The 24,152-nt window shown below is 46.7% G+C and overlaps 1 protein-coding gene across 2 annotated transcripts in view; it reads left to right on the top strand.

Moving 5' to 3' along the window:
- The window catches only part of AGRN (agrin), a 400,096-nt gene that overhangs the window by 269,877 nt on the left and 106,067 nt on the right, over nucleotides 1-24,152 (top strand). For both annotated transcript variants that reach the window (XM_033921542.1, XM_033921543.1), the window contains 2 exons: nucleotides 5,930-6,124; nucleotides 22,513-22,713. In XM_033921542.1, coding sequence (XP_033777433.1) covers nucleotides 5,930-6,124; nucleotides 22,513-22,713 — 396 coding nt within the window. The remainder of the gene's footprint in view (nucleotides 1-5,929; nucleotides 6,125-22,512; nucleotides 22,714-24,152) is intronic.

Here is a 24,152-nt window from a genome sequence, read left to right as displayed (position 1 = left end):
GTAGAAAAGGCCTCATCCAAGGCAAGACAAATGATGGGATTTATCAATAGAAGTTTCGTCAGCCGGAAACCAGAAGTCATAATGCCACTGTACAGGACCATGGTGAGACCTCATCTGGAGTACTGTGTGCAATTCTGGAGGCCACATTACCGTAAAGACGTGCTTAGAGTCGAGTCGGTTCAGCGGATGGCCACTAGGAAGGTCTCGGGGCTCAAGGGTCTCTCATACGAAGAGAGACTGAACAGATTGCAGCTCTATACTCTGGAGGAACGCAGGGAGAGGGGAGACATGATTGAGACATTTAAATACATCACAGGACGTGTCGAGGTGGAAGATGACATCCTTTTTCTCAAAGGACCCTCGGCCACAAGAGGGCATCCGCTTAAACTTAGAGGGGGGAGATTTAGTAGTGACACCAGGAAGTATTTCTTCACGGAAAGAGTGGTGGATAAGAACATAGGAATTGCCGCTGCTGGGTCAGACCAGCGGTCCATCGCGCCCAGCAGTCCGCTCACGCGGCGGCCCCCAGGTCAAAGACCTGTGCCCTAACCGAGACCAACCCTACCTGCGCTCGTTCTGGTTCAGCAAGAACTTGTCTTGAATCCCTGGAGGGTGTTTTCCCCTATAACAGCCTCTGGAAGAGCATTCCAGCTCTCCACCACTCTCTGGGTGAAGAAGAACTTCCTTACGTTTGTACGGAATCTATCCCCTTTTAACTTTAGAGTGCCCTCTCGTCCTCTCTGCCTTGGAGAGGGTGAACAATCTGTCTTTATCTACTGAATCTAATCCCTTCATTATCTTGAATGTTTTGATCATGTCCCCTCTCAATCTCCTCTTTTCAAGGGAGAATAGGCCCAGCTTCTCTAATCTCTCATTGTACGGCAGTTCCTCCAACCCCTTAACCATTTTAGTTGCTCTTCTCTGGACCCTTTCGAGTAGTGCCATGTCCTTCTTCATGTACGGCGACCAGTGCTGGACGCAGTATTCCAGATGAGGGCGTACCATGGCCCGGTACAGCGGCATGATTACCTTCTCTGATCTATTCGTGATTCCCTTCTTAATCATTCCTAGCATTCTGTTTGCCCTTTTCGCCGCCGCCGAACATTGTGCAGACGGCTTAATCGACTTGTCAATCAGTACTCCCAAATCCCTTTCCTGGGTGGTCTCCCCAAGTACTGCCCCGGACATCCTGTATTCGTGCATGGGATTTTTGATACCAACATGCATTACTTTACACTTATCCACGTTGAACCTCATGTTGTTGCCCATTTCTCGAGCATGGTTATGTCATGTTGCAGGTCTTCACAGTCCCCCTGCGTCTTCACTACTCTGAATAACTTCGTATCATCCGCAAATTTAATCACCTCACTCATCGTACCTATTTCCAGATCATTTATGAATATGTTGAAGAGCACAGGTCCAAGCACCAAGCCCTGCGGCACCCCACTGGTGACGTTCTTCCAGTCAGAGTATTGTCCATTTACCCCCACTCTCTGTTTCCTATCTGTTAGCCAGTTTCTAATCCACGTGAGTAGTTCACCCTCTATTCCATGGATCACTGGAACAAGCTTCCGGTGCAGGTGGTCGAGGCCACCAGCGTGCTTGACTTCAAGAATAAATGGGACATCTACGTGGGATCCCTACGAAGGTCAAGTTAAGGAACTGGGTCATTAGCATTCAGACTTATGGGGGTGGGTCAGTTGAGTGGGCAGACTTGATGGGCTATAGCCCTTTTCTGCCGTCATCTTTCTATGTTTCTACGGGAACTGCAAGCGTTTGCTCAGCCCAAAGCTTCCCCTCTGACGCAGTTTCCTGTTTCCGCCTAAGAGGGAAGCTTTGGGCTGAGCACCAGTTGCCACTGCTGATCTTGCTGCCTATGGTCAGCGGGGGCCCGATCTTGCTGCCTTTGCCAGGGGGACCCGATCTTGCTGCCTCTGCCAGGGGGACCCGATCTTGCTGCCTCTGTTAAATTTATTGGAAAATCAGAGTATGTGGGACCAAGGACCGGATTAATCCAGTTTCTATTATTTTCAATGGGAAAAATTTGTCTCGGAATTCGAACGGGGTTCTGGAAAGGATTAAAGCCCTCTTTTACTAAGGTGCGCTAATCGATTTAGTGCACGCTAAACGCTAATGCGTGCATGTTAGCCTATGGACGCATTAGCGTTTATTGCACGCTGATCGGTTGGCGCGAAGGGGGTAAGTTCAGATTCCAAGGTACCACTGTAATCTGTTTTGCATATTTGCATTTCATCACTTGTGGCTTATAGAAGCAACGGACCCCTGAAGAAGGCCGTTTTGGACCGAAACACGGCCCGTGTCTGGCCTACACCACAATCCATTTATTGTGTATTCTCACTTTGGGTTTTTTTTTTTCTGGGCTGCACCATGTACACCAGCGTACAGGATGTGCTCGTAACACTAAGACTTCGTTTTTCCATTGCTTTCGTATTGTCACGGCAGAAAGAAGTAGACTGCCTGAAATGTGGGTGCTGTCCTGTGGGGTAATTGACAGGGGCATGGAGATGGGGACAAGGACAAATAGGTGTATTGTAAGGGTGAACGTGGGACGGGGTCACTAGGGGCCCATTCAGAACCTGGAAGAACTGCTGGTGGCCTTGGGCCAGGAGTCTCTGCCGTTTCTCTCCTGCTCAGAAAGGTCTTGGGATTCTGAAGTGTATGCAGTGAGTTGGTGGTGGGGAGTTGTGATTGGTGGGTGCCTCCCTCCCCCCCCCTGTAGAATTCTAACCAGCTGGGGCGGGGAGCAACTTTGACCTCATCAAGTCCACTCTCTGCGTCACGGTAACCTTGATCGTTTCTGGTCCCCACCAGACATATGATTGACTTAGCTTCTGTTAAATAGCCTCAATGATGGTAAGCCCAGTTCTCTCCCACTCCCAACTAACTGGATCCAGTACTCCATTAGAAAGTACTTCCTACTCTGTAATCTCAGACTTTGCGGTCAGTTTCATTTAAATGTTGACCATGACGATCCACGATTATTCAGATAGTGAGGGTGAGAGGTGCCCAAAGTGGGGGCACCCCCCTGCCCCTCCCACTGTGCTCGTGCACCCCTTCCCTTCCCCCTGTACCTCTTTAACTTTACTGGCGCGTGCAGCATCACCAACCTGCTGTTCACACTTGCCTCGACCCTCCTTCTGATATCACTTCTTGTTCCCGCGACCAGGAAGTGATTTCAGAGGTCAGGCTGAGACCAGCACGAGCAGCAGGCTGGAAATGCTGCGAGCACCAGTGAAGAGTTAGAGACAGTAGGGGGGGGGGAGGCTTGTGTGCGGTAGGGAAGGAGCAGGAGCAGAGCAGAGGATAAGTGCTGGTGCCTGCACCAAAACGCACCTGGGGCGGTCCACCCCCTCCTTAACTACACCACTGACGGCTATATGTTAACCTGGACAGTCATCTAGTCATTGGTTCTTAAACCTGTCCTGGGGGACCCCCAGCCACTTGGGTTTTCAAGATATCCCTAATGAATAGGCATGAGTGAGATTTGCCTTTAAAGTAGGTAGTAGGCATGCAGATTTCTCTCATGCCTATTCATTAGGGATGTCTTGAAAACCTGACTGACTGGGAGTCCCCCAGGACAGGTTTAAGAACACTGATCTAGACAACTTAGACCAGCAATTTTGCTGTCGCAATTTATCCAGATATTGGTACAGAATGTTGCCACTACACGGATACTTTTCTGGTTCTGCCCAGGCCTCACTGCTGAATTGCCTGGGTGGTCTGCAGAGATTTACAATGCCACTGAAAATCTGGGTATGGCTCCAGTCAGCGGTGCTTATCTGAGTAGCATAGAAGTGCTACTAAATACCAGGCAGTAAATCTTTGCAGCTAGATCAGATATACTGCAACAAAAGTGGACGAACCAGCCAACTCGGGGTTAATGGGCCAGAACACACAGTCCCATTCTATCAGTCTTTGGCTTTCAAAATCTCATTCCATCTCGGCCCCTACCCTATCTTCAACCATCAAATATGAGGCCTTCACTCACCCCAGTTCCCTCGCTCTGGTCATCCAAACTCATCCTACGCTATGACAGAGCTCTGCTGCCTTCCTTTGAGTATGAGACCTACTGCCGTGGATTGGATTTGATTTACAGTATTTCATAATTGCTCTTTCCTTCTCATGCTCCTGCCTGTCCTTCCTCTGCTTTCTGAGCTATTATCACATATAACTTCAGCGACATTTCATCACAGTTGTGTCTTATGCGAATCAGATTTATGGCTTGTTATCTCCAGGGTGTGTTAGCCGGCTGTTGGCCTCGTGCTCCTGTGCAAGGATGATGGGATTTACACTGCTGCACCTGACACATCATTAAGTAAATCGGCCCCCACCATTGTCCCCTTCCATTCAGCTGTCTGCAGGGTATAATGCCAGCCTGAGCGTTGGTCAACATTCTCCTTTAATAACCGCGGCGCTTAGGAAGTGTTATTAAAGCAGCTATCTCTCGTTCTCAGGTAGTACTTAAGACTTTCCCCTTCACCCACTTTTCACATCCCCCTCCTACAGCGTACTAGAGCCTGGGAGAGCGGCTGATGTTAATAGCTCTCTTCGATTTCTCCGAGGCTGACAGGCCAATTAATACAGCGCAAGGCATTGTGCAGGTGTGAACTAGGGATCGGAAAAGTAGGCCAACAGCTGGCAGTGTGTCAGAGCTGTGCAGAGTAGAAGGGATGGAGTGTCCCCAGGAATGCACTGGCACTAGGAACGCTGGAGGAGGAGGCCAGGCGTCTGTTTTCTGGGGGAGGACGAGATGTGTGTCGTTGTTCCCTCATGCATTCTGCATTGAAACCGTGTGCCAGTGATTTGTGCTCCTTTATTCATGTTGCTGCTCCCTTGCCTGCTGCCATTCTGCTCCATGTAGCTGGTCTTTTATTAGTGGTGCTCTCGGTACAGTGTATCGCAAACTGTGTGTCTCATGAGATTTCAGGTGCGCCGCCAGACGCTGGGGAGGAGAAGAGGCGCCGGCTGACTGCCTTTAGAACGTGCCTGTCACGGCGAGAGGCATATCCTGTAGGCGGTCAGCCAGCACCGGCGCCTCTCCTCCTCCCCGCCTATTCTTTTTCAGACCCCCCACCCCACTGGTCACTGGTGTCTCAGGCCCCCGAGAATTCACGGGAACCAATCAGGAAGCCGCTTAGTGCCAACCAGCAACGCCAAAACGCACTCCTCAATATGGCTCAACGGTTGGAGGCCGGAACTCGCGGCAGGCAGCGCCCGACCGAATTAGCAGCAGGCAGGAGCGCGGAAAGCTCGCTCCAGCTCACTATACCTCTGGACCACCAGAGATTCCAGCAGCAGAGGAGGTACGATGAGCAGGGAGGGAAGGACACAGGGTGCAGAGGCTGGCAGCTCGGTGGAAGCCTGCAAAAAGTTTGGGAGGGGGGCGGGTGGGCGCTGGCCCAAATATAAACCGGGACCCCCCCCCCCATTTTGGAGTCAGTTTTTTGGCCCCCAAATCCTGGTTTATATTTGAATATATATGGTATTTCTTTAGTGCTACCAGACGTACACAGCGCTGTACAGAGTCACAAAGAAGAAGAAAACGGTCCTTGCTCGAATCTAAACAGGCAAGACAGACAAACAGGATGTCATGGATACAGTTAAGGGGAACGGTTAATCTGCTGGCTTGCACAGGACAATCAAGCCATTGTGACATCACTGATGAGGTTGGCTCTTATTGGTGGAATGAGGCATTATGACATCACAGTCTCAGCTCTGCTTCCCAAAGACAAACAGGATGTCATGGATACAGTTAAGGGGAACAGTTAATCAGCTGGCTGGGTTGGAGGGAAATTATCAGCTCTTTAGCCAATTAAGGTTTACATGCATCTTGGAAATGCACCATATATAGAATCTGGTGGTAAGTGTTCTTTCTGTAACCTCGTAATTTTATTTATTTATTTTGCAGACCGTTGTGGGAAATGTCAGTTTGGTGCCATATGTGAGGCAGAAACAGGGCGTTGTGTTTGCCCAACAGAATGTGTGCCCTCCTCCCAACCCGTATGTGGTACAGATGGGAAGACGTACGGCAGCGAGTGTGAGCTTCATGTTCGAGCCTGCACACAGCAAATCAACCTAAAGGTGGCAGCACAAGGAGATTGCAGTAAGTGCCCTGCCCCCCCCCCCCCAACTTGCATGTTTGCAGCCCTTCTCTTTTCACAGTGCTGGCATAGGAGAGGAGAGGGGCTAGTCACATTGGAAGTGAACTCACACACTAATAGGATGGTTATTTTATGACATACAACAGCAAAATCAAATGTCAAAAAATGACCTAAAATATCAAGAATTTAGGCTAACTGTTGAATTATACTCAGCTTTACCATTAAATTTTATACTATTGAATTTTATACTGTCTTGCAGTCAAGGGAGAAAAAGACTTCTAGTGCTCAAGGATACAGGACTTTAGAATATTCTTGCCCTGCTTTCGGGAGCAGTAAATGTATCAGCGATGACTGCTTTACACAAGTGATGATGTCCAATTTTGTCTACTTAAAGCCAAGTCAAAGATTTACAGCCCAAAACTAAGTTGACTATTTATTATAAAAATATAGTATGTAATGTTGGCTATATAACACTGAACATAAAGTATTTAATAGTGCAGTTAAATTTGAGGGAGTCTTTTTTCTGACTAATGATGTTCTAAAGTCCTGTTTCCTTGAACACCTGAAGCCTTTTTCTCCCTTGACTGCAAGACAGTATAAAATTCAATAGTATAAAATTTCATGGTAAAACTGAGTATATAATTCAACTGTTAGCCTATATTCTTGGTATTTTATGACATCACCATCTTGCACCACACTAATTGGCTATGTCATTGTGATGTCACCTGGAATTGGGATCTACAGGAAGAAGAGTTCTCAGAATGGCTATAAGACACTCTTCCCTTGTGTTCTGGATCAGGGTATCAGTGTTTCTCAACTCAGTCCTGGAGTACCCCCATGCCAGTCAGGTTTTCAGGATATTCACATTGAATTTGCATAAACTTGAGTTGCATACCCTGCCTCTATTATATGCAAATTTCTTTCATGCATAGTCATTGTGGATACCTTGAAAACCTGACTGGCAAGGGGGTACTCCAGGACCGAGTTGAGAAACACTGGAGTGGACGACCACACCCCAGCTTGAGCAAGTGACTGTATGCCAGAATTTCATTGTCCATATGATTAATTATAGAGGACAGTTTTCAAAAGATTTGCCCAGGTAACACTGGATACATTTTATACTATAAACCCTAACCCCTGCCTATTGGATAAATTTTGTGTAACCAAGAAGAGACATTGTTAAGAGCATCCCGGGACCAAAGCCAAACTTAAGCGGATAACTTTAGTCTTAGCTAAAGCCATATGTTATCTTAAAGTTGTAAAAGCAAAAGAAAAGCCCAAGCCCCCAGTCCCTTCCCTCACTGCTTTTGATGCGATTTAAAGAAAAAATAGAGCCCTAATCAAATAACGATAGGAGGCTCATTGGGGATTCTTCTCCACCTCTATGTTTAATTTTGGATAGGAAGGTGGGAAAGGGAGCCTCCCCTCCCCAAACCCCTCTCAGGCAGCCTTCTGTTGTTCTTTGGACAGGAATAAGCAGGGGATCCCAGGGCATCCAGATGGCATAGCAGTGGGTCTCAAATTTATTTAAAAAGCACATAGAGGAGTGGGGCAAGGGAGTGGCTGTGGCGTGCTCCTCCTTTTTTTCAAATTCAATTAGCATATTAGGAGGGAAGGAAGGAGATGGAGGCTGCAGGCTTGGTTGTTTTCTAATAGCGCATAGGAGGGAGAGAAGAGATGGCAATATTTAAAATTAGTCTTCATGGCTTTTGTTTTGTTTTGGCTAGTTAGTGCCTGATTTTCACACTGAGGCCCCGATGCTCAAAAGGTTTCTGTGCCAATAAGACTCGTTAAAGCAGTCTTACTGGCACAGAAACTCTCTTTCCGATGTTCAAAAGGTTCTCTGTGACTGCTGCCGAACCTTGTAGCAGCCATTGAGAACCCTATGAAATTGCATTGCAAGGAGCTTATAAGTATTCTTCTTGTGATGCACTAAAGGACCCCCCCCCCCCCTCACCTTACAATCACAATTTTCTGGCAGCTTTGAAGCTGTTGGTAGCTGTTGGTCACTCACACAACATGCACAACAGCTGCACCCTCCCCAATCCCATCCTACCCCAAAAAAGACTTCATCTGCTGTTCTCTACCTCTGCCCAGCTGATGGTGGCTCCGAAGCTGCGATCAGCTGAGAGCTGGCAGAGGGGCTTAGCTCATTTGGGGCTTCCCCTGTCAGTTCCGGAGCCTGATCGGGGATTCCCTTGGGCTAACTGCGATCAGCTGATCGGGGCTTTCCCTTCTGGTTCTGGAGCAATGATCAGCTGATTGGAGCTTCCTCTGCCTGCTCCAGTGCAGAAGTTGACAGGGGAAGCCCCAATCAGCTGATCATGGCTAGCTGGCAAGGGAAGCCCTGATTAGCTGGGGCTTCTGGCAGGGGAAACCCCAAATGAGCTAAGGCCACAGCTGCCGCACTCCCCTCTTCCAGCTCTCAGCTGATCGTGGCTCCAAAGCCACCATCAGCTGGGCAGGGGAGGAGAATGGCAGCTGCAGGCAGGAGGAGGAGCTGTGTCTAGTGATTGTTCTTCTGAGCAGGCGCTAGGCACAGTTCCTCCCCTCTTTTACAGGGCTAGTCCGCATAAATTGCATGCATATGATTTTCATGCTATTTGTTTGTGTTTAGCCTTTAAAAGAAAATCACTCCCAATGGTATTTTTTACCGTGTTGTCGGAACGCTGTGCATTCTGCCCCGACTGTCTAAATTTAGCTGAGAGCAGCCCAGCCATAAGCACCAACATTCTAAAATAACTAAAGGTGCCACCTATACCCACTATAAGACACGATATTGGATGAGGGGAATCTAAGGGATCCCTGTCAACATGGATTCACTAGGGGAAGGTCATGCCAATCCAATCTTATAAGCTTCTTTGATTGGGTGACAGGAAAGCTAGACTCAGGAGAGTCTCTGGACATAGTATACTTGGATTTCAGTAAAGCTTTCGACAGTGTCCCACACCGTAGACTATTAAACAAGATGAAATCGATGGGGTTGGGTGAGAAACTAACTGCATGGGTCAATGATTGGCTGAGTGGAAGACTTCAGAGGGTGGTGGTCAACGGCACCCTCTCTGAGACATCGGAGGTGACTAGCGGAGTGCCGCAGGGCTCAGTCCTGGGACCATCCCTTTTCAACATATTCATAAGGGACTTGACCCGGGGGCTTCAGGGTAAAGTAGCACTGTTCGCCGACGATGCCAAACTGTGTAATATAGTAAGTGAAAGCAATCTCAAGGATAGTATGACGCAGGATCTGATCACGTTGGAAAACTGGTCCTCGACATGGCAGCTGGGCTTCAACGCTAAGAAATGTAAGGTCATGCATCTCGGCAGCGGAAATCCATGCAGAACATACACCTTGAATGGAGAAACACTAGCTAGGACTTCAGAGGAACGGGACTTGGGAGTAATCATCAGTGCAGACATGAAGGCTGCCAAACAAGTAGAGAAGGCCTCATCCAAGGCAAGGCAAATGATGGGATGTATCAATAAAAGCTTCGTCAGCCGCAAACCTGAAGTCATAATGCCACTCTACAGAACCATGGTGAGACCTCATCTGGAATACTGTGTGCAATTCTGGAGGCCACATTACCGGAAAGATGTGCTTCGAGCTGAGTCGGTCCAGCGGATGGCCACTAGGATGGTCTCCGGACTCAAGGGTCTCTCATACGAAGAAAGACTGGGCAAACTGCAGCTCTATACTCTAGAGGAGCCCAGGGAAAGGGGTGACATGATTGAGACATTTAAGTACGTCACAGGTCGTGTCGAGGTGGAAAACGACATATTCTTTCCCAAGGGACCCTCGGTCACAAGGGGGCACCCGCTCAAACTCAGAGGAGGGAAATTTAGTGGTGACACCAGGAAGTATTTCTTCACAGAAAGGGTGGTAGATCACTGGAACAAATTTCCGGTGCAGGTGATCAAGGCCACCAGCATGCTCGACTTTAAGAATAAATGGGACATCCACATGGGATCCCTATGTCGAGTTAAGGAACTAGGTCATTAGCACTCAGACTTAATGGGGTGGGTCAGTAGAGTGGGCAGACTTGATGGGCTGTAGCCCTTTTCTGCCGTCATCTTTCTATGTTTCTATAACCGCCCCAAGCCTGAAATGTCCTATCTAAATTAGATTGTAAGTTCTTCTGAGCAGGGACTGTCTATTGTATGTTAAAATATATAGCGCTGCGTACGCCTTTCAGTGCTATAGAAATAATAAATAGTAGTAGTAGTAGTACATTGCCCCTCCCTCAACACAGTGAAGGAGTTTGCTCAATATGAAGGGTGCTCAGCATCCACTGGCACTCTGCTGGGTTCATAGACAATGGCGCAAAAGACAAAGGCGCGCCCGGACAATTGAGCGCAGCGCGGAGGTGCACGCCGCTCAAAATTACTGTTTTTAGGGGCTCCGACGGGGGGTTTTGTTGGGGAACCCCCCCACTTTACTTAATAGACATCGCGCCGGCGTTATGGGGGGTTTGGGGGGTTGTAACCCTCCACATTTTACTGTAAACTTAACTTTTTCCCTAAAAACAGGGAAAAAGTGAAGTTTTCAGTAAAGTGGGGGGTTACAATCCCCCACAATGCCCCCACAACGCGGCGCGATGTCCATTAAGTAAAGTGGGGGGGGTTCCCCCCCACGCCCCCCCGTCGGAGCCCTAAAAACAGTAATTTTGAGCGGCGCGCGCCTCCGCGCTGCGCTCAATTGTCTGGGCGCGCCTTTGTCCCGGCGCGCTTTTGACCTGACACCCTCTGCTGGATTCTTTGACCCCAGCCAGTCAAATTTAGATGGGCTAGATTATCTTTGAATATTCAGATGAGAACCAACTAATTAGATTCAGATGAATATTCTTCTAAAGATAACTGGCTACATAGGCTGATTATCTTACCCACTCAGCAGGTTTCTCTTATTAGATTTTGAAGTAATGGCATTACAAATGAGTTACTAAGAAAACACAGATAATCGCATATGATTAGAAACTTGGGAAAGAGCAAAAAATACATTATCATTAATTTAAATGTAATCTGTGTAAAGCCCACATTATTGGAAGTAGAGCGGAAAAAATACTCAAGAAAATGCAAAAATGGTAAAAAGAAAGCAAAGCCCATAACAAATACACCCATCACACAAAACAGCCCTTACTCCTGGGGCAAAAAAGAATTAAGATGTCTGCGTCCATTATTTTTAACATTCTGCAAAATGTTGCAGCCTTTACTTGTTAAAATTAATAGAATATAACCACTGCCTCTGAGCAGTAATTAAATTTCTGAACAAAGAGGTTTTTTATTCAAAAGATGCCTAATTTTATGTGAAATATTTTTATTAAGACAAGCGCAAACAAGAACTGCATTAGGAGACAGCCATAATATTCGTGGCAAACAGTTCCAGTTTTGAACATAAGAATTGCCATACTGGGACAGACCAAAGGTCCATCAAGTCCAGTACCCTGTTTCCAACTGTGGCCAACGCAGGTCCCAAGTACTAGGCAGAAACCCAAAGAGTAGCAACATTCCAGAGCTGAGATTGGCTCTCAGGCATTGAGGCTTTATGACATCACAAAGGCTTGATTGTCCTATACTTAGCTCACATAAGAACATAAGAATTGCCACATTGGGACAGACCGAAGGTCCATCAAGCTCAGTATCCTGTTTCCAACAGTGGCCAACCTAGGTCCCAAGTACCAGGCAGAAACCCAAAGAGTAGCAACATTCCAGAGCTGAGATTGGCTCTCAGGCATTGAGGCTTTATGACATCACAAAGGCTTGATTGTCCTATACTTAGCTCACATAAGAACATAAGAATTGCCACATTGGGACAGACCGAAGGTCCATCAAGCTCAGTATCCTGTTTCCAACAGTGGCCAACCTAGGTCCCAAGTACCAGGCAGAAACCCAAAGAGTAGCAACATTCCAGAGCTGAGATTGGCTCTCAGGCATTGAGGCTTTATGACATCACAAAGGCTTGATTGTCCTATACTTAGCTCACATAAGAACATAAGAATTGCCACATTGGGACAGACCGAAGGTCCATCAAGCCCAGTATCCTGTTTCCAACGGTGGCCAACCTAGGTCCCAAGTACCAGGCAGAAACCCAAAGAGTAGCAACATTCCAGAGCTGAGATTGGCTCTCAGGCATTGAGGCTTTATGACATCACAAAGGCTTGATTGTCCTATACTTAGCTCACATAAGAACATAAGAATTGCCACATTGGGACAGACCGAAGGTCCATCAAGCCCAGTATCCTGTTTCCAACGGTGGCCAACCTAGGTCCCAAGTACCAGGCAGAAACCCAAAGAGTAGCAACATTCCAGAGCTGAGATTGGCTCTCAGGCATTGAGGCTTTATGACATCACAAAGGCTTGATTGTCCTATACTTAGCTCACATAAGAACATAAGAATTGCCACATTGGGACAGACCGAAGGTCCATCAAGCTCAGTATCCTGTTTCCAATGGTGGCCAACGCAGGTCCAAAGTACCAGGCAGAAACCCAAAGAGTAGCAACATTCCAGAGCTGAGATTGGCTCTCAGGCATTGAGGCTTTATGACATCACAAAGTCTTGATTGTCCTATACTTAGCTCACATAAGAACATAAGAATTGCCACATTGGGACAGACCGAAGGTCCATCAAGCTCAGTATCCTGTTTCCAACAGTGGCCAACCTAGGTCCCAAGTACCAGGCAGAAACCCAAAGAGTAGCAACATTCCAGAGCTGAGATTGGCTCTCAGGCATTGAGGCTTTATGACATCACAAAGGCTTGATTGTCCTATACTTAGCTCACATAAGAACATAAGAATTGCCACATTGGGACAGACCGAAGGTCCATCAAGCTCAATATCCTGTTTCCAACAGTGGCCAACCTAGGTCCCAAGTACCAGGCAGAAACCCAAAGAGTAGCAACATTCCAGAGCTGAGATTGGCTCTCAGGCATTGAGGCTTTATGACATCACAAAGGCTTGATTGTCCTATACTTAGCTTACATAAGAACATAAGAATTGCCACATTGGGACAGACTGAAGGTCCATCAAACTCAGTTTCCTGTTTCCAACAGTGGCCAACCCTGGTCCCATATACCAAATGAAAACCCTAAATCCTCCATTCTCTTTCAACCTTATCAAGTTTCAAGTTTTATTAATTCTTGATATTCCACACATCATGATGCATCTAAGCATCCCCACTTTAGCCCCCAACCTCCTTCCCCTTCCCTCAGCCCCCCCCTTTTGTCCTCCTCTTTTCCTCCCTTCTAATTTTAACACAATCCAAAGAAGACAAGCACGCAGAAGGCCTTTGATCTTATGACCCACTTGAATATACTTCTTAATCAAAAGATACCTAATTTTAAAGGTTGCGATGCAGAGAGATCACTGGAGAAGGACATCATGTTTGGGAAGATCGAAGGAACCAGACGAAGAGGGTGACCTGCAATCAGACGGCTGGACACGCTGAAAACAACCATGGGGATGACACTGGAGGACCTTTCTGGACTAGCAGAAAACCAATTTCTTTTTAGATCCGCAATTCATCAAGTCGCTAGGACTCGAGCATGAGTCGATGGCACCTAACAATAACAACTATACTATACAGGTCTTATATTCCACAATTTTTCAACAAGGATTTAATGTGCAGCCCTGGACAAACCCCAAGCTTCGCTAATATATTTGGGAAAAGGAACTGCCTTTTTGTGGCTTTGGCATTCAAAGCTGACTTTCAAAGTGGTGGGCACTGGAGGATTAAGTGACTTGCCTAGGATCACTGGGATTTGATCTCACAAACTCTAGGTGCAAAGGCATCAGCTCTACCAGTGAGTCACACCTTCACAACCGCATTTCTGGGTACACTGTTATAGAGATGGACTGAAGGGTACAGTGAAGGAAAAACACCTTCCTCTCCTCCTTCTGCCTTTCAAATCTTGAGTCCCTCACTATTCCCTTCTACCCCACCTCTCACTCCCACTCTGCCCAGCACTGGGCCCAGTTGCTTCCACTCTTCTCTTTCCCTTACACTTATCTTTGAGGTTTTCCAGTTCTGCTAACTGGCCTAGCTTCTCCCTCCAGATCTGCACGGCATTCTCCCTCTCCTTTTATCAGTATGCCTCTATTTTACTCTTGGCAGCCACTGGTACCCCATTCACACCCTCCCAGTAGGGTCCCCCCAGGATCCCCACTTTCACCATCAGTGTTCAACCTTCTAATGCAATCCTTGGGAGCCAACCTAGATCTTGCACGAATAAAACATTTTACCTATCGGACAACATAACGATCATGCTACCCGTAACGTTTGCACTAGTCAACACCCTCACCACTGTCAAAAAATGTGTCTACATCATAGAAAACTCAACCCACCACCTCAAACTAAATAGGAACAAGACCAAATTCCTTTGGCTAGGATCCTCGACTGACCCATGCTACACTCCAAGGATCACAATAGACGACTCTGACTTTCCATTAGAACTACAATCCCAAATCTTAGCAGTAGAAATTGATAACCACCTATCCATGAAGAGCCATGTGCAGTCAATAAAAAAACAATCTTTCCTTGTGATGAGAAAGCTAAGAGCCATCAGAAAATACTTCAGAACTGAGGCGTTCCAAATTTTAGTGCAATCCCTAATCCTATCTCGATTGGACTACTGTAATGTAACACTAGTTCTTTGCTCTAAAACATCACCATCGCATCTACAACTAGTTCAAAATGCAGCAGTAAGACTCATATATGGGTTATGGAAATTGGAACACCTACAACCCTACTATTTGAAACTACATTGGCAGCCCATAACCGCAAGGATCAAGTTTAAATTAGGCATCACTCCTTTAATATCCTAAGGGCGAATGCCCCCGACTACCTAACAGATTGGCAGTTCTATTCCAGGGTATCTCCAACAGATATTCCACCAGAAATCTTTTCCACTTAAAATTCCCAGCATGTAACAATATAATAAAATATAATAGAAAATCTACCAGTCAAATTACCTTATCCATCCAATATGAATTAGCAAAATGCTGGAACCAACTACCACTTACAGTACAATCTTGTGACCACTATCTCAGGTTCAGAAAACTTTTGAAAGCATTTTTGACTTAAGTCCTGAAGTAACTGAAATGGTAATTATAAAAGCCCAACTTTGAACTGTCTAATGCAATTTCTGGGACAAAACAAAGAGTCAACGATGACCTACTTTTACTTGTAACTATGATATAACTATATTAATAGTTATACTGATCTACCTGTACTAGCAACTCTATTCAATATCCATGTTAAACTGTCCAATGTAACTTCCTGGGTAACTGACCCAACCTCTTGTAATGTAATTTGACCTTCAACTGAATAGGTAAAGGCGGAATAGAAAACCTGATTAACATAACATAACATATGCTTCTTTCCCATTTAATTTCCCATCTGTTTGAAAGTACAGTAAAACCTTGGTTTGCGAGCATAATTTGTTCTGGAAACATGCTTGTAATCCAAAACACTCGTATATCAAAGCGAATTTCCCCATAAGAAATAATGGAAACTCAGACGATTCGTTCCACAACCCCAAAACTTTAATGCAAAATACTGTACTGTACTGTATAAAGTAAAAATATATTAACCTGCATTTTACTTTTGAAAAGAATCATGGCTGGTGTGAGGTAGGCGAGAGAGAGGAGAGGATGAGGGCTAATGTGTAGGACGACTTTCACAATGACGTGACGCGGCTCAGTTGTCATGCGCGTATACTGTACGTACTTGTATTGCAAGACCTTGCTCGTTTATCAAGTTAAAATTTAATAAAACATTTTGCACATCTTGCAAAACACTCGCACACCAAGTTTCTCGCAATCCAAGGTTTTACTGTATTTATACCTGTGTCCTTCCAAAGTTTTATCAGATTATAATATTTTAGAACAGTGAATAGTGACGTTTCGGGAATCCAGTGGATTATAGGACCTGAGTCAACATGGATTCAATAGAGGCAGGTCTTGTCAGACAAATCAGATCAATTTCTTTGACTTGGTAACCAAAAAATTGTGCTAGAAGGGGTGTATTTAGATTTTAGCAAAGCCTATGACAGTGTTCCACACAGGTGTCTAATAAATAAACTGAATCCCTCAATATGGGCCTCAAAGTAACGGACTGGTTGAGTGGAAGGTGACAGAGGTTAATGGTCAATGGAGATCTCTCTGAGGAAAGAGATGTTACCAGTGGTGTGCCTCAAGGTTTGGTTCTTGGCCTGTTCTTTTTAACCTTTTTGTAAGCGATATTGCCGAAGGGCTGTAAGCTAAGATTTGCCTCTTAGCGGATAATGCCAAAATCTGTATCAGACTCCCCTGATGGTATGGATAACATGGGGAAGGACCTAGTGAAATTTGGCAGCTAAAATTTAATGCTCAGAAATGCAAGGTCATGCATTTGGGCTGCAAACCCCCCCCCCCAAAAAAAATGGTACAGTTTAGGGGGTAAAGAACTTTTGTGTATGAAAGAGGAGTGGGACTTAGGTGCGATAGTATGTGTTGATCTTAACGTGGCCAAATAGTTCATAGTCTAAAGCGTGCAAGGACAAAGGCGCGCCGACAACCGAGCGCGGACAACTGAGCGCAGGGCTTCATCGCGCTGAAGAAAAACCGTATTTTAAAGGGCTCCGATGGGGGGTGTTAGTGGGGAATCCCACCACTTTACTTAATAGAGATTGCGCTGGCGTTGTGATGGGTTTGGGGGGTTGTAACCCCCCTCATTATACTGAAAACTTAACTTTTTCCCTGTTTTTTAGGGAAAAGTTAAGTTTTCAGTATAATGTGGAGGGTTACACACCCCCAACATGGCAGCGTGAGGCAGTGCGATCTCTATTAAGTAGAGTGGGGGGTTTCCCCCCACACCCCCCATCAGAACCCTTTAAAATATGGGTTTTCTTCAGTGCGATTAAGCCCTGCGCCCAGTTGTCCGCGCTCGGTTGTCGGCGCGCCTTTGTCCTCGCGCGCTTTTGACCCATCACCGGCCAAATAGGTTGAAAAAACGAAAGCTAGAAGGATACTTGGGTGCATAGGGAGAGAAATGGCCAGTCAAATAAAGGAGGTATTGATGCACCTGTATAATACTCTGGAGAGACCTCATTTAGAATATTGTGTACAATTCTGGAGACTGCACTTTCAAAAAGATACAGGATGGAGTCTGTCCAGAAATAGGCTACTAAAATGGTTGGTGGTCTACATCAGCGTTTCTCAACTTGGTCTTGGAGTGCCCCCTTGCCAGTCAGGTTTTCAGGATATCCATAATGAATATACATGAAGTAAATTTGCATATAATGGAGGCAGTATATGCAAATCAAGTTTATGCATATTCATTGTGGATATCCTGAAAACCTGACTGGCAAGGGGGTACTCCAGGACTGGGTTGAGAAACACTGGTCTACATCATATGGTATATGGGGTCAAACTTAAAAATCTCAATATGTATACTTTGGAGGAAAGGCGGGAGAGGGGAGATATGATAAGAGATGTCTAAATACCTATATGGGACAAATATGCATGAGGCAAGTCTATTTCAATTGAAAGGGAACTCCAGAGTGAGAAGGCATGGGATGAAGTTAAGAGGTGATAGGCTCAGGAGTAATCTGAGGATATAACCTTTTTACAGAAAGAGTAGTAGATACATGGAATAGTCTCCCGGTAGAGATGGTGGTGACAAAGACTATCTGAATTCAAGAAAGCATGGGACAGGCACATGGGATCTCTTAAGGAGAGGAAGAGATAGTGGATACTGCGGTTGGATCATTTGGCCTTTATCTGCCATCATGTTTTTTATAATTAAATTTTAAAGTGTTATGTTATGCAATTTCCACCATATTACAGACTATCACAGATTACTAATTAGGCATACTTTTGATACTTTTTATCTTTCATTAAAAATAGAAATATTTAAAAGTTTTCTAATATTTCTCATTCTTTAAATTTTACTCAAGGCTTTAAAAAGATGTTTCTTAGACTCAGTTTCTTCAATGTTTTCGTTTGAAGATCAAGGATGAAAGTGTCACTTCTTTTGTTCTCAGTTTAGCGTTTAAGCAAAAAAACCTTTTATCAGCGGAATGTTTGATACTAACTTTTCTGTCATATAATTCACAATCCCAGTCAAACTAAAGAAAAGGAGTACACCGCCTTCTGCCCTGTTTTAAAATTAATCATTTAGGGGCTCATAATCGAAACAGAAATATGTCTAAAAACCTGCCCAAGTTAATCGAAACGTGTTTTTAGCCGTATCCAGGGATTTTTTTAGGCCTCTCAATCCCACTGTGCGCCCAGAGCTGAAAGGGCATTTTTTGAAGGAGTGGTTAGGACGGGACGTGGGCCAACCTAGACCTAGTCGGGGGTAATCAAAAGTTTTACGAGGCTGCCTGGACTGAACTTATATGTTGTGACTTAGGCAATCTAAAACTAGGTATAAGTGCCTAGAAGGTATCCAAAGTGACTAGATAACCACTGCTGGAACAAAGTACAGACCCACACACACTCCCCCAGTGATCACTGACCCCCTCACACCGCCATAAAAATCGGAATAAAAACGTACATACCTGACTCCAGAACATTAGCACCTGGAATAGGAAAGTCTAGCAGAGCTGCAGAGGTGGCTTAAGTAGTCTGGGGGTGGGCTAGTGAACCATAGATAGGAGGACCTAGGCCCATAAACCACTCTAACTACTACATTTATGGTGGAAAATGTGAGGCCCCCCAAAACCCTACTGTACTGCCATATAGGTGCCACCTGCAGCCATAAGGGCTATTGGGGTTGTAGATAGGTGGGTATAGCGGATTTGGGGGGGCTCAACACTATGTATATGAGAGTTGTGAGATGTTTATGTGGCACCCTTTTTATGAAGTTCACAGCAGTGCCCTGCAAGGTGCCCCATTGCTGTGTTGTTGTCTGGGTGGCCAGTCCATCACTTTGCTAGCCCCGCCCATGTCCAAAAGGCTTTGTTCTAGGTGTTTGGGACTTGAACGATTTTTGGGATGAAAATATGGTATAAACATAGACATACTAGCGGTCTGGATGATCAAACGGCTGGAAGTAGAAGTGATTTTCAAAAAATAAAATAAAATTTTTGGACGTACTTTTCGAGAATGGACATTCTCCCTCTGTCGACTTTGGGCGACTAGCGCCCTACGCCTAAATCGGATTTAGACGTTTCTTTTGATTATGGCCTTCCACATTAGACACACGAGACACAGACCCACATGTACACACATTCCCAGTATTTCAGTGAAAGAATAATTTCTATCCCAAAGATATCTGCATTACCTCTCTTGTGTTTTTTTGGTCAGAATAAACAATTACAGTGGTACCTCGGTTTACGAGTGCACCGGTTTGCGAGTGTTTTGCAAGACGAGCAAAACATTTGCAAAATCGGTGTCTCGGAAACTGAGCATGGCTCGATTAACGAGCACCCCCCCCCCCCCCCGCAATCCGGCACCCCCCCCCTCGCAGGCCTTGAGCATGCTCAGATGCTCAAGGCCCAGCAGAGGAGGAAGCCGATTTTCAAGAGTGCCCAGGTAAGAAGCGGCGGGGGGGGTGGGTGCCCAATTGTGTCGGGGAGGATGTCGGATCGTGTCTGGGGGTGCCCAATCGTGTCGGGGGGGGGTTGGATCGTGGCGGGGAGGGGGGCCTTCGAGGGGATCAATGCCGGTTCTCGGGGGGGGGGGGAATGCATCAAAGCGAATTTCCATTATTTCCTATGGGGAAACTCGCTTTGATAAACGAGCATTTTGGATTACGAGCATGCTCCTGGAACGGATTATGCTCGTAATCCAAGGTACCATTGTATTCTCCTTCTCAGTATGTTGCAAAGTAACCTTAGCAGAAGCCGTAAGCATGAGATACGCTGTCCTTAGGACAATTTTGCGTTTTTTAATGTTTTATCCCATTAAGATCAGTAGGTTATTCATCAAAAATCACTTTCCCTCCTGCCATCTCTCTTCTATAATCAACCTTTTCTGTATGGGACCACTCCCCCTATAGCAGATGCCAAGTCTGCAGGACAGCTATTTATTATAAACTCTTTCTGATTCCTCCTCACCCTTTGCAGCTCTCTGCTGTGTACAGAATAGGAGCTTGCAATAATTATCACTTCCCCTACTGCATCCACAGCCACAGCTGTAGCAGCTCCATGACCACACACTCCTACTGCCTCCACGGTGATTCCTTGTAGTCTCTCCATCCATCTAGCTCCTTGCCTGCCTATCCTCAAACCAGAAAGGCCAAACATCTTTACAGTATGAGAAGTGATGGCAGAAAGATTAAGGTTACCAGCAGTTCTTCTGGGTTTTCAAGCTCGGAGCCGCGTCTGGAGGGCCTCGGTGTACTCGCAGGTGTGACACGATGTCGCGGCCCCGAGCTTGAAAACCCAGACAAACTGATGCTTTTCAAGAATCCATCCGGACAACCAGACAGGTCCTCTGGAAAGAGGACATGTCCGGGTAAATCTGGACATGTGGCCTTGAGCTGGAGGAAAGAGGAGAAGAAGTTTGGGGGCAGGGCCACATGTCTGGGTTTTATCAGAACAAAATCTGGTAACCCTAAGAAAGATCCATTCTTTGTCTTTTGCCTTTAGCTCTTGCCAAAGTCTCCTTCAACTTCTGTGGCCTGTAGCTGCTAGATGTTAGTTCTTAAAGAGGCACATACTTAAGTTCTTAAGTAGTTCTATTTGTTTAAATACCCCTTCAAAGCTTTTCTGTCTGCTTTCTCCTCCCCAGTGGCAGAGGGAGGAAATGAGTCTATCCTGCATAGGGCTTTCTCCCTCCTTCCCTTGCAGCCCATTGGCCAAATATTCTTGTAGCCAGCCAATAGGCGGCAGAGGAAGGCAGGAGCAGTAGCACTAGTTAGTAAGCTTTTCCTGCTTGCCCTTCCTTGCATTGTGCAAAATCCCTGCTGTCGGCAGTAGAGGATATTGAGGGTGCTCAAGCATTACAGCACCTACAGTGCTGACGTCTTGTAGCTGCCTATACTTGTGGCATAGGTGCCAACTCCGTGGGTGCTTGAGCACCCCCGATATTGAGCAAACTCCATTACTCTGGCCAGAGAATATCTAGAATTGCACAGAATTCCTCCAGGAATAAGTTCTACGTCCACTCAATTTACAATACTTAGTGGGATAATAGCATCACACTGTCATATCAGAAATTGTGGAGGATCAAAAAAAGCACAACTATTACCTTGAGAGCTAACAAGGCACTTGAGTTGCAGTCATAGCCAGCCCTTAAGCCAGTGTCTTGCAAACTTTGCGAGCCGCGGCAAATTAAACCAGCGGCTATGGCTTGAGGATACTCAGAAGTGCGCGTGCGTCGATGTGATGACGCCATTCGCAGGAGTGAAGTCATCGCGTCAACATCCGCGCCTGTGCGGAGGCCCTCTAGATGGGGCCCTGAGCCGCCAGTGGGGGTGCTGCAAAAGAAGACGCACAGAGAGGAGAGGCGCTGGCGGCAGCTGACTGCCTCTAAGATGTGCCTCTCGCCGCAAGAGGCACGTTCCTATAGGCCAGGGGTGTCAAAGTCCCTCCTCGAGGCCCGGAATCCAGTCGGGTTTTCAGGATTTCCCCAATGAATATGCATTGAAAGCAGTGCATGCAAATAGATCTCATGCAGATTCATTGGGGGAAATCCTGAAAACCCGACTGGATTCTGGCCCTCGAGGACCGACTTTGACACCTGTGCTATAGGCAGTCAGCTGGCGTCTCTCCTCCCCAGCGTCTCGCAGCACAGTTGCAAACTGCGTGCCGCCTGAGATTTCGATACACTGACTTAAGCGAATAAAGGATTTCCTACGTATCTGACTAGACAAGGGGGCATTCGTGGAAAATCAGGGGCGGGAAACTGCACAGTGACACTAGGAAGTTCTTCTTCACTGAAAGGGTGGTTGATCGCTGGAACAGTCTTCCACTTCGGGTTATTGAGGCCACCAGTGTGGCGGATTTTAAGGCCAGATGGGATAGACATGTGGGATCTATCCGCAAAGATAGATAGCGAGGATCACTGGAGTGGGCAGACTTGATGGGCCGTGGCCCTTATCTGCCGTCTATTTCTATGTTTCTAAAGTCCACAGGAAGGCTACTAAAATGGTGCATGGTCCTCGTCATAAGGCGTATGGGACGGACTGAAAGATCTGTATCTGTTGAATTCAAGAAAGCCTGGGATAGGCATGTGGGATCTCTTAGAGATAGGAAGAGATAATGGTTACTGTGGATGGGCAGACTGGATGGGCCATTTGGCCTTTATCTGCCATCATGTTTCTATGTTTCTAGACCAAGCCACATCAAAAAAAATCTTGAACTTTGTGGCCACAAAATTATAGATCGATTTTTCTTAACGTTAAAACTTCTCAGCAAGTGTTTTGGATATTGATCCTTCAGGCTTTCCTCCCTTCGAATGTTTTCTTTTCCAGAGAGCTGTGGCAGCACTATTTGTTCTTTTGGCGCCCAGTGCGTAGATGGCCAGTGTGTGTGTCCGCAGTGCGACAGACAGCCCTACTTGCAAGTGTGTGGCAGCAACGGAATCACGTATGACAGCAAGTGCCACCTGCAGACGGCTTCTTGCCAGCAGAAGAAGGTGATTGAGCTGTCCAGGATAGGACCCTGTGAGGATGGTAAGGTCATTCTGGGTCAGGAGGTGACTCTTCTCTCTAAAGTCGCTCAGTGGGTGGGGTGCCTCAAGAGTATAGCGTTTGTTTAAGATCAGAAGTGATGCCACTCTGTAGGGTTGTATGGTGAGCAATCTGTTATATTTCTGACCAGACAATCTGTGGCTTGGAATCTATGGTTCTTTTCCAGCTGGTGACACTGTCTTTGGCTGAGACCCAACACTGTATCAAGGAGAAATTAGAAAGCCCTGATTTTGCGTGTGGACTCAGTGTGGGAAATGGGATGTCCAGGTTGAGATGTTCATAATTCCCCAGTATTTTAACAAGAGGGGAAAGCATGCAGAGCATCACTCGTGGAATTCTTTCCAGTTCCTCTGCATCTGTGTTCCTGTATGCGCAACTGTTTGGTCTTTGTCTGTGTATGTATATTTCTGTTCTTAGAGGTGAGGAGTGGCCTAGTGGTAGAGCTGCTACCCTGGCACTCTGAGGCTATGGGATTGATCCTAGTGCCTGCTCCTTGTGCCCCTGGGAAAGTCACTTAATCCTCGTGGCCTCCCCAAAAATTGGCAGTCAGAAGAGTCAGTTATGGCTCTACTCCCCCCACCCACTTCCTCCCGGTCGCTGTAATTTTAAATCTGTGGGCAGCCACTGCACATCATCGCTGTAGAATGAAAAATCCGGGGGCAGGCCTGTTCGTTGACGCAGTGTGGCCAAAAATTAAAAATTACAGCGACCGGGGAAGGTAGGTGGGGAAGTCATCATGCCACAGGATTCTGCTAGGGGCTTTTGTCTCCCCTCAAATAAACCCCCCAAAATGCGTTCTGCTATCTATGTGTACAATGGTACCTTGGATTACGAGCATAATCCGTTCCAGGAGCATGCTCGTAATCCAAAATGCTCGTATATCAAAGCAAGTTTCCCCATAGGAAGTAAGGGAAACTTGCTTTGATATGTTTCCACCCCCCACCTTCTCCCCCCCGAGGCCAGCAGCGCTGCTGCCCCCCCCCCCACAAGAACCGGCATTGCTCCCCCGAAGGCCCCCCCCCCGCGAACCGGCACCCTCCCCCCTGTGATCTGGCACCCCCCCCCCGCTGCCATCGTGCATCCCCCCGCCGCAACCTGAGATCCCCCAACCCACCCGAACCCTCTTCTTACTTCCAGTGTAGCCTCCGCATCGGCATTGGCACCGGCACCAGCATGTCCTGTGCGTTGGTGTCTGTGCCCGAAAATCTGCTTCCTGTGCTGAGCCTTGAGCATGCGCATGCTCAAGGCCCGGCACAGGAAGCAGATTTTCGGGCACCGGCACCAACGCACAGGATATGCTGGTGCCGGTGCCGATGCGGAGGCTACACTGGAAGTAAGAAGAGGGTTCGGGTGGGTTGGGGGATCTCAGGTTACGGCGGGGGGGATGCCCGATGGCGGCGGGGGGGTGCCGGATCGCCGGG

Source organism: Geotrypetes seraphini, chromosome 15 (genome assembly GCF_902459505.1).
Source record: "Geotrypetes seraphini chromosome 15, aGeoSer1.1, whole genome shotgun sequence".
Classification (NCBI taxonomy): Eukaryota; Metazoa; Chordata; class Amphibia; order Gymnophiona; family Dermophiidae; genus Geotrypetes; species Geotrypetes seraphini.
Note: the sequence above shows the minus strand (reverse complement) of the source record. Positions and strands in the feature narration are given on the sequence as shown.